Source organism: Ostrea edulis, chromosome 5, assembly GCF_947568905.1.
Source record: "Ostrea edulis chromosome 5, xbOstEdul1.1, whole genome shotgun sequence".
In the NCBI taxonomy this organism is placed as follows: domain Eukaryota; kingdom Metazoa; phylum Mollusca; class Bivalvia; order Ostreida; family Ostreidae; genus Ostrea; species Ostrea edulis.
The window spans coordinates 37,702,315-37,713,866 of NC_079168.1; the positions used below are offsets into that span (position 1 = coordinate 37,702,315).

Genomic DNA, 11,552 nt, shown 5'->3' on the forward strand with positions numbered 1-11,552 from the left:
TTCAAAATGAACAAATGCAGTATGTTTTTAAGGTGACATCCTTGTACCGAAACATGAAAAGTTGAACTACTTTATAATCGTAACCACTATACATATAGTACTACGCAAACTTACAGCCGGGTAAACATTCTGTTAATGGCAAAGATCATACAGATTGTTATGTTGATATTGTCAAACTGAATAGAGAAAATGCTTTAGGTACTTATTTTAGTGGGGTTCATATTTTCAGGCCTCTTGCAATAAAGTTTGAACACTATAAACTACTAGTTAGTGATACTAAATTGTGAATTTCCCTAGTTTTCCATTATCATACACAACAGAGGTATGATTTGGAAACACTCTGATCTGATAATGCTTATTTTCCTGTCTATTTCAAATCATCGCTTCAATATTTCTGAGCTAGTTGTGCAGGCTTGGTTTCTAGGATACCTTAAGAGTCACTAAGTCTGTTTTTCACTGATTCTGGTTGTCTACATATGGGCAGTGACCATTTGGAAGGGGAACCAGTTTATATAGTATGACTAACTTCATTTCCATTGCCTCATCTGTAAATTACACCAGTAATATTTGTTATTTACATTAATCAGAATTCAAACACATGATAACGACAAATAAGACAGTGTCAACGATGACTCTTCACTTTTTTTGGGTTTAAATTCCACGATAATTGTCTGCGAGGAAGGAAATGTAACCTTCATTGCAAAGTCAAACAACGCAATCTGCATATTCAAAATACATTAATTCGAACTGAAATTTTAATATTCACAACATGAAATTTATTGTTCCACAAGTATTCAGAAAACTTGCATTGTGATTATATTTGCCTTTAATCTCTTCAGGTCACAAACCTTGTCAATATATCAAAATGGTGAACCGTACACTCCTGCAATAGTTTCTAAATCATTTATGGTAACGTGATCTATTAACACTCTCTCTATAAATCTCTACAAGAGATGTATCTTAATGTGGCAGCATGACCGGGAACTGAAAAGGAAGCAATACTATATCATAAGAAACTGACAATACTAAGGGAAGCTCTTATACTGTTATGTACAGGACTTAACCCCTTAATGATGCTCAACACACCTACTGCATGATGAAAAGTTTGTAAAGTAATTACAGTTTTGAAATAATTAAGGTTAAAATCTATCAACATTTAAGATTAATTAGAATCATTTAAGAGCTTCAGTGTCTAATACCGCTTGATACCATTCACAATTTCAATGCCAAACAGTCCTGCATTTTCTCCATTATAAATCTTATTAATAACTACTCGTATTATTTTTAGTGGTCACTTTTTTTAGTGTTTAATTGGTTTAAAATATTCAAAAATTTATTTGTCTAAGTTTTTATACACTATATCAGGAAACTGGCTTTCACCATTTCAATTGCTGTCTCAGGTCTGACTAAAAATTGTCAACTTGTTATGCACTGCACAAAGAGATTAATAATAACTTTATATTTTGTTGAGTTACATTTAATTCCTTTATATAACTTTTGTAACTTATCTTGCAATGAGAAAACATTACCAGAAAACATCAACATGAACAACCAGACAACATACTCATGGACAACCAGACAACATCAACATGGACAACCAGACAGCATCAACAAGGACAACCAGACAACATCAACAAGGACAACCAGGGAACATCCTCATGTACAATCAGACAACATCAACATGAACAACCAGGGAACATCCTCATGGACAACCAGACAACATCAACATGAACAACCAGGGAACATCCTCATGGACAACCAGACAACATCAACATGAACAACCAGGGAACATCCTCATGGACAACCAGACAGCATTAACAAAGACAACCAGACAACATCAACATGGACAACCAGACAGCATTAACAAAGACAATCAGACATCAACAAGGACAACCAGAGAACAACATGAACAACCAGGGAACATCCTCATGGACAACCAGACATCAACATGAACAACCAGGGAACATCCTCATGGACAACCAGACAACATCAACATGGACAACCAGACAGCATTAACAAAGACAATCAGACAACATCAACATGGACAATCAGACATCAACATGGACAACCAGAGAAAAACATGAACAACCAGACAACATCCTCATGGACAACCAGACAACATCAACATGGACAACCAGAGAACATCCTATTGGACAACCAGACAACATCAACATGGACAACCAGAGAACATCCTATTGGACAACCAGACAACATCAACATGGACAACTAGAGAATATCCTATTGGACAACCAGACAACATCAACATGGACAACCAGAGAACATCCTATTGGACAACCAGAAGAAACCTATGCAGACCACCATCTATGACCCTTCTTAATCCATTAACATTAGTGAGAAACAACACTAACTTCTGCACTACAATTTGTCATTCAAATTTCTTCATTCTTTCCATATCCACATGGCCAAAGAGTGAGTAGAGAATGGAAATACTTGAATATATGCAATATCTAATATGTTAACCAGACACATTGACATAATCACAGTTACATAATACATGTATGTATAACTACTAGACCTGTCTTAATGGGACTAATGCCCCACCCCTGGCTCATCTATATTGGGGTATATTTGAAATGTTGTACAGATGAAGATCTGAAAGATGTTATTATTCATTTTTCATTTGAATACAAGTCAGTGGGAATATGGGTTAGAATAGGTCCTCAGTACCCCTTGCTTGTAGTAAGAGGTCACTAAATGGGGCGGTTGTTCGGATGAGACAGCAAAAACCGAGCCCCGTGTCCCTGCTCAAAGGTTGTAAGCGCCGAGCATTGCCTAAATTTTGCAGCCTTTCACCAGCAATGGTGATGTCTCCATATGAGTAAAATATTCTTAAGAGGTACGTCAAACAATATACAACCAACCAATCAACTGAATACAAGTTACAGAACAAACTAAATTCCTTGAAATTGATATTTATTAATAATCATGGTGTGATAAAGAGTGTAAAAGTTTTCAAGAGAATTCATGCACTTCATAGTCTCTTAGAAAATGTTTAAACAAAAGCAAGTCCTCTGATGGATGGATGGACAGTCATGCTGATACCAATAGACTCCACAATATACATCCCCCATTTAACATTTTTTGCACAGGTGGGTTTGGGGGTTGGCTTCAGACAATGTTTCTGATTTTAAATCTCACTGAATTACAATTTCTAAGGAAAAGTTGAAAGCACACTAAACAAGAATATTAAGTTAATATAAAACCTTCATTGCTTTAATAATCACCCTTAGTGATCAGTCAAGTTTTATTCCTGGTGTCCAGATAGTTGTGGGTAAAGCACCTGACTGGCAATGCTGCATGAGGTCCTAGGTTAGAATCCTGGTCTTTCTGAGTTCTCTCTACAAATCAATTGCCAATGCAGTTAATACATTTATCATTATGTATGTTTCCAGCTCTCAACAAAGTAAAGTATACTAAATGGGAACTGCTGTTCAACTTAATGACACCTAGTGCTTTTCAACTCATTGGGACCTAGGACTGTTCAACTCAATGGGATTTAACACTGTATAAGACTGTTCAACTGAATAGGGCCTAGTGTTGAATGGGACTTACTCAACAATACTGTGTTTTCGTCTAATACGACAGGGGCAAACGAGTTCAAAACATTTCTGAATGCAAATCAAATGACAGAACACAGCATTGCGTAATGATTTCTAGCCGGTTCTGCCAACAATAAAATTTGTGTGGGAGAACAGTGCATTAAAATTTTTATATAATTTGCAAACAAAATCTGCACACACTATAGTAAATTGTTGTGCGACTTTAAAACATAAAGATGGTAATCAATCTTAAGTCTGTATCTTTTTCCTAAAACTATTCACTTTGCACAGTGCAATTCATTAAGGTAACAGCCTTTAACCTTGAAACAGACGTAGAGGGTCATAAAATGGAAATATGACCATAAAACTGTTATGATTCTACTGTTTGTACATAAACTGTCCTCATCTCCATTAGTTCACAATGAATTCAGAAACCCAGGCTGTGAAAGAGGCTCAAGAAAATGTTGACCCCTGTTCACTTTTAAATAATTTATGTTCAGTAAAGCGGTATCTTAGAAGTCCACACCTAATCAAATATACAAAATATGTAAATGTCCAGCCAGAAATAGATCAGTTTTGCCATGCGGAAATGAAAACCTTTCATCCATTGTCTTATTATGGTTTTTGTGAGGTCAGCCTTGGTAAAATAGTCTAATCAAATATTATAATGAACTTGAATTTTTAATGTGCGATTTAATTGCTTTTCTTATGATGAATTGTTGCGTGTACTTTTGCATTTTTGAAATTGGAAATCCTAATTACCCAAATGTTTTTTGAAGTGGCTTGAAAATAACTATTGTACGATTGTATACAGTAAATGCCTGTCCTTTAATAATTTAGAGAACAGTCAAGTGGTAAACAAGGACTTACTTACTAAGAGGACTGCTGTTCGTGCACATTTACACTCACTTTAGCATGTCTAGCACAAACAGTTTTTTTTATAATTAAGTAATGTTTATTAGGTGGTGCTTCTAAGAAACTTGTAATAAAATTCATGAAATCTTGAGAGTCTTTATGAAACAGCGGTATTTAATTTTACATAAACTTACATTTTTACTATCTTATGATTTCTTTCAAAAGAGTGCTTCGTGAAATAAATTACGCAGAAAAATTCAACACTTCTAAATACATTTGAATTGGAGATGTATCACATAAAGTTCTTATGCACTTGCCTATGATTGCATAATACTACAGGACATTTTTTTTAAAAATGCATTAGATTATGTACATCTATAATACAAATGTAATTAGCAATTGTAATATCGTGTTAACCATCGTCTTGTGTCTATGTTTAAATAGCAGCAAGGAAAGAGATAGCAACGATAATTGTCGTTTAGGCTACACAAAAATTCATTCTTGAAATATTTCTCGACTGACATTGTATATTGAATTTTTTCCAGCAATAGATTTGTAACCTATCATACCGCCTTCACTTACAGAGCAGATATAAATAAAATGAGATTATTGTGTGAATGGAGGCCATCTAACCGATCTCCTGAATAAATGACAAATTTTGATGTATTTTTAGCTCTGGTAGTAAATTCAGATTGGGATCAAATGGTACCAGCAATATTTCGCACTTAATGTGTAGTATATATTGTTTAAACAGCAAGTGTGTGAAATTTGTAGTGGAGCATGTACGTTACAACACGACACATTTCTCTACGATATACACACATCGTACAATGTATTGCCACTGTACTAAAACGTACTTGAGACCTTGACAAAGAGCACTTAGCCATGGACGCCCCAAGACTCTTCAACGACATGGTTATTCATCCTCATGCTTTTGTCTTAAATCTTGTCACGTACACAGCAGCCATGTATAACTGAGAAAGACCTTATGTTGTATTTCATTTCCATGTAGACATGTCACACATCTGACTGCTTTTTATGCCGTCTGAACACTAATTAATACACGAAACTGACAAAAGCACAGACTAATAGAACAGAAGTACAGCACCGACAGTTATTGAAGTAAAAGAAGGGCAAGAGCAAAAAAAAAAATTTCTAATTACAATTTCAAATTTTAAACACTTCAGAAATCAATAGTCTCTACCAAGTAACACAGAAATCTTGACCCACGATTTTTTAGTCGAGCTGTATGATGAAGTATGTGGATATTTGAATGCCTTTCCTTAATTTGAAGGTGGAATATAAGCAATATTCTGATTACAGGTTGTATTGAGTTTGTTTTTAACACTTTAACACATCAAACAAATTCATGGTGGCATCTCTTTAGTGTTTTCAAGGCAACATCACTCTTTCTCACTTTGGCACTCTTCAATTTCCACATAAAGTTGAAACTCTCACTGAGCTGGTTATTTAGGTCTCACCGGCTGATCCCTATTTGACATGACGTAACAAAGGCCACACTCCAGTGAGAACCTTTCCAATCAGGGGTTAGTGTGAATCAAAGCTATGCAGGGGTATACCCAGAGGCTACAGGACTGTAAACTGCACTCAGTTACCCCCCTTGGTGGAAGGGTGGTAAATACTCAATAAAAGACATATAAATTCGTACATAATCAGACAACAATCGTTTCAACAAAGCCATTCAACCGAGAGGTATTAAATGATATCAGTTTTAATTTACATCAATGTAGGAAGCAAGAGGACTTTGTGTTGTATTTTTATTTGATTTCAATCTTCCTGTGATAAGATAAATAAGAAAAAGTGGCTTTAACAAGCTGAGCACACAATGCTACAACTCTGTTAGACCTCCATCTACTGAGAGTTTCCACACAACAGTGGGTTTCATTTCCCTTCTAACTTTTTACTTCTTTGTCGAGATATTTAAATGCACTTCATATATTCTTATTAACTGCTCACTCAATTCACTGCAATTGTTGTTAAATATTAGAAAATAATAGACCTGACTAAACTAAACTCTGTACAAGTTTCACACTATTCCTGGTGAGCATTAATCCGCCAACATTTAGCAGTTTCTGTGTTCTGGAAGAAAAACTTCATGACAGTAATTGTACATTTTATTTGTTCCTACAAAGTTCAAGGGAGTATATATTTGTAGTTTTATTGAATAATTGACCCATTATGGTCAGTCACAGAGATGTCAGTTTAGATACTATAAATTCATTTCACTGCACTCAGTGGGTAAGCACCAACTTTTATGGACCCCTTCAGTCTGTGTATGATATATAAGCTTCAGTGAATATCTAACTATACAAACTCATTATATGAATAAAATTAGTATAGGAAAATAATTGTTCAAGTCTATCATGCTTAAAGGTGTTTTTATTCCCTTTCTTCAAAATCCTATCTGTTGTCAATTTTGGATAGATCAAATTGGTCTCTCCAAAACTTTCCCCACACTGCTACAGTTCTGCAGCTATTGTCAAATTGATTCATTATTATGTAGTACAATTACAATATATGCCCATAGTCATCTACTTTTATCATGAGGCCTATGGACCAGATTTTGCATTTTCCCCATGTAAAACGTTTTTGGTCCCTGTTAATATGACACCACTCTGGTCCCTGCAGGGACCATGGTGTGAACAAAGCTAACCTTACACTACAAGAAGATGCTTGAAAATTGTACCCTTGAAGATATTTAAGGAATCTTTCTATATACATGTATATATGGGGCATGTACAGGTTAATGAACAATTAATTATAACAATGAAGTAAATAACAATCATTCAGAAGTACTAATACTGTTCACACTTCTGCACTGCACACATCTATAATTATATATGAAATACTGATTGCAGACAAGATTTAAATTAACAAAATGAAATATACAATAAAATAACCCAACTGCTTCACACATCTAAGAACAGTGCCAGTTTCAGAGACAGATATTTCAGAAACAGATTTTGATATCAACATAAATATGGGCAGTTGACAGAGGTAAACTATTAAATTAGTGTATGAGAACATGAAAAGAATGTTATTCCCAATACAAGGTGATGAAATGTAAATCAGTAACTCATCATGTTCATTGTTTTTAGAAGGCAGTTAGAGCAGCTACGGCTGTCGACTTGATTCTGATATCAAAATATTACAAATTTGCTCCATGTTGCAGTGATAAATCTTTTAACACTTTCCTACATCAAAATATTTGTTGGACACTGTCCATCCTGTCCTTGTTTACCATCATCTTGATTGAATCTTTATAACATATGACTATTTAGTCCTTACATCTAGCAAAGGTAAAGACTGTATAGCTTATTTCAAATTAATATTTTTTCTTTAAACTAATACATGTATTAAAAACTGTCACTAACACAGATCTCACTCCAACTCAGCTTTTTATCCAAAGCTATAAATCATAAAGTACGAGATCACATGATGTGTCCCACCTTCCTCTTCTGATTCACTTAAAATCTACTATCCCTAATTGAACTGGAATTTCTGAAACATACAGACTTCTGAGAGAGAGGTTGTTCATTAAATGAAGTCTGTATATCATGACAGTTTACAAGTATCCTTTGTATATTTCTACTGTCAACAAAAACCTGAAATGTTTCTGAATTAGTGATCACTATCTGCCAAATTGATAATTTCCAAATTCGTTTAAAATCTTTCTCTTTCTAAGATAGCATCTATGCTTGAGAACGGGTCAGTAGAACTATAGCTTTATTTGAAATTTATTTTTGTGTCTCTTTGAATCATCAACACAAATACACTCATCAGTCAAATATATGGAAGCTGTTCAAAGAGGAATAACTCCAGCATCAAATACACATCTGTTTAAGTCTATAGACAGTTTGCTATACAACTGCTTGTAACATGTTGATAGTAAAAGCAGATCGAACTACAATACATTGCATCATTATGGAACCTTGGGGGAAATACACACACACACATACAAGGATGAGTTGATAGAGATATTGAAATTTTCATCAATTCTCTTAGATCTCAACCATTTATCAAATAAATCTTCCTTTTTCTGTTGCAATTAAATTCTCATACATTTGATTGTAAAACATTTTGTACCTTTTGAACTTAAGTCTATACGCTTTGGGTACTAATTCATAAACATTTAAGATCACAGATCTGACCTCATTGGTCTGAAACCTCAGCTATGACCAGGACTAGTCTAAGTACACCTCATCCACTTTGCAACATATTTTCTGTTACTTTCTCAAATTGAGGAAAATATTTATCTATTGGTTTTTCTGGAAATTTTGGAATTAATATTTTTAGCTGCATTGATGTCTGTTCTGACATATGTAAAGGTTCACTTTCACTTAATTTCTCCAATTCAGATTCTATTTTTTTTCTCTCTTTCTCTCTATGCTCCTTCATTTTCAGTATATTTCATCATAAATTTTTATTTTTTCCAGCTCAAATTGTATTTTTTGTTCTTTCTAATTAAAAAAAAAAACACACACCAAAAACCAACCTCTGATTAAAACTCCAATTCTGTCATTTTTAAAGGTTCAATAATTTGTTCTAAAAAAATCATGTCTCAAAAATTCCTTCCTATAAAGGTTTTTGTACAACCCTTGTTTTACAGACCCTAAAGTGTGCTACTACACCTCCAAAGCATTTCTTTTCGTTCCATTCAGTTCCATGTAGCACGCTTCAGGGTCTGTAACATCTATCCTGAAGTGTCCACCGAATGCAATCAACTCATCCTTTGTTAAAGCATCAAAAACCTGAACAGTCAGCCAGTCAAGATTCTGCAAAATGCAATAATTATTTATCTTTATCACAGACTTGTAAAGAAAGACATCATAATCACCAATTAGTTGTCATCTTTAATTGGCTGTTCTATTTTCAGTTCATGAAAATCAACATTGCTTTAATATCATGAGGGATTGTTATCAATGGTTCATACTTTAATTTAGCACTAAATTACTTAAGGACCCTTTTTCCTCAGGATGGCTCATATTATGTTAAATTCTGCAGAGTTTTAAGTTACAGTTTATTTATATTAACAGTACGATCTAGTTTGCCAATACAACCTATCATTGGGTCAAATACTGTATGACGTGGTTCATACCAATTGTTTGGCCGTTCTTGGCACTGATTTTGACTACAGATTACTCTGTATACCTTATTAAGACATAGGACTCAAAGGGGGTGGGGGAGGGGTGGGGGTGGGTGACCGGTCGACACAAGGTGCTTACTCCTCTTCGGTACCTGATCCCACCTCTGGTGTGTCCAGAGGTCAGTGTTTGCCCAGCCAACTCTTTATTTTGTATTCCTTATAGAAGTTATGAAATTGATCACTATTCGTTATCTTCATCTTTAATCAATATCCTAGGAAAATTCTGTTTCTAGGAAGTACACAGTTTGAATACTGTTCTAAAACAAGTAAAATAGAATGTCTTTTCCAGATTATCAAAACCTATGTAACATGTGTCAATACACAATATCTAGTACACATGTACTACACAACATAAAACATGGATAACTTGGATCAGGGCTCAACATTAACTTTTTTTCCTACTTGTCCATTCGGACAAGAGACAAAGATATTTACTTGTCTGAACTTCAACTTCACTTGTCCGAATTTTTTTTTAAAAAGGATATAATATCGTCAACTTGAAAACTGTATTTAATTTACTTAATATATAGTCTATTTTTATACCTGCTTGATTGATTTTTTTTTAATCTTATTCTCTTGATAAAAACAACAAACGCATAAAACAAAATTTTATCTACACTTCCCATCTTGAATCAATGACTTCGTAAGATCCATGGATGCATTCTCTCACCAGAGGGCGCGCTACGTTGTGGAGCGTAGCGTAACACTCTCTGGTAAGAGATTGCAATGGGTGATTGAAAGTAGTAAGCAATAAGTGAACACCAATCCCGATTGAGTTTGACTCAGCTAGTTTACATAGCGATCGAAGTTCATTTTCCATGCATTATACATGTACTTCCGACTCTCAACTACCGATAAACTTTTCACAAAATTGTTTGGAGACTTCTTTACATAAAAAAGCACTTGTCCAATCGGACAAGTGCCCATCAATATTCACTTGTCCGAAATGTTTTTCCACTGATACCGGACAAGCGGACAAGTGTAAATGTTGACCTCTGTGGATGTTTCAATAGCTGTCAATACACAATATCTAGTACACATGTACTACACAACATAAAACATGGATAACTTGGATGTTTCAATAACTGGAGGAATTCGAATCATCTGAGAAGTACAGAAAGACAAAGAAGGTTACCTACTGTATATTGTTACAATGACAAATTGATCATTGATAAATATACTGAACATTTGTGGATTTAGATTATCATTCACCAAATTCACAATCAAGTTTTCAATAAGTGAAGCATCATTATTGAAGATAAGATTATCAAAAAAATTTGTTAAAAACTCAGTGCAACACAGAAAGTCTTCTTTCCTCAATAAATAAATACACGTGGAATCAGCTGACAGGGATTTTTTAAGGGTCTGTAGAGGACCAAATTTGGCCCCATTCCCAATGCTAAAGAGGTGTTTTTCCCAAAATGATGCCTAAAAATTCCCAAATGATGGATGCTTTGATGAGAATATGCCATGAGGCGCCATCCAACCTTGGTGTCACTGTTGCAAAACATTTTTGACAGTTTTTTTCTCTGCCAAAGACTGGAAATTAAAGCTTGTTTAAGTCACATTGATAATAAAATATCAAATGGTTAACTCTTATTTATTTGTATGAAACAAATTTCCCAATTTCAATCAAATATCGTTATTTTTCCCAAACTTGAAGGCCCTGGACCCTGGACTCAAGGGGTAAAAAATTCCTGGCTGATCTTCCAATCACAGGTAGTCATGGATACAATGAATAATATATAATTATATTATTATATTCTAATTATGCCAGTAAGTTACATGTCATTAACTTTAAGTAAGTAAGTCATGAGTCACATGATTTGCTCTTCATCAGCTGAAAAAAGATTAGTATTACCTGTAATGCTTCAGGTAAGTTAATGACAAAATATTTATTTACACTTTTTCAGTAGTTAAATGACTTTATTACAGATTTTCGAGTTGTCCGATTATAGCTAGCAAAGCTC

General features: G+C 34.3%; 1 protein-coding gene across 47 annotated transcripts in view; it reads right to left on the reverse strand.

Annotated features, from left to right (window-relative positions):
* LOC125652804 (uncharacterized) overlaps nt 1-11,552 on the reverse strand; it is an 81,381-nt gene that overhangs the window by 68,511 nt on the left and 1,318 nt on the right. For 22 of the 47 annotated variants that reach the window (XR_008803257.1, XR_008803258.1, XR_008803234.1 and 19 more), the window contains exon 2: nt 3,246-3,359. The exons of 6 other annotated variants lie outside the window; for them this stretch is intronic. Coding sequence is in view for 1 of the 41 variants with exons in the window: in XM_056165948.1 (XP_056021923.1) it covers nt 3,332-3,359; nt 9,066-9,211 (174 nt within the window). In the remaining 40 variants the exon portion in view is untranslated. Of the gene's footprint in view, nt 1-752; nt 985-2,917; nt 3,360-9,065; nt 9,212-11,552 lie in introns of those variants that run through there. 19 more of the 47 variants (XR_008803256.1, XR_008803247.1, XR_008803238.1 and 16 more) reach the window with 5 other exon arrangements.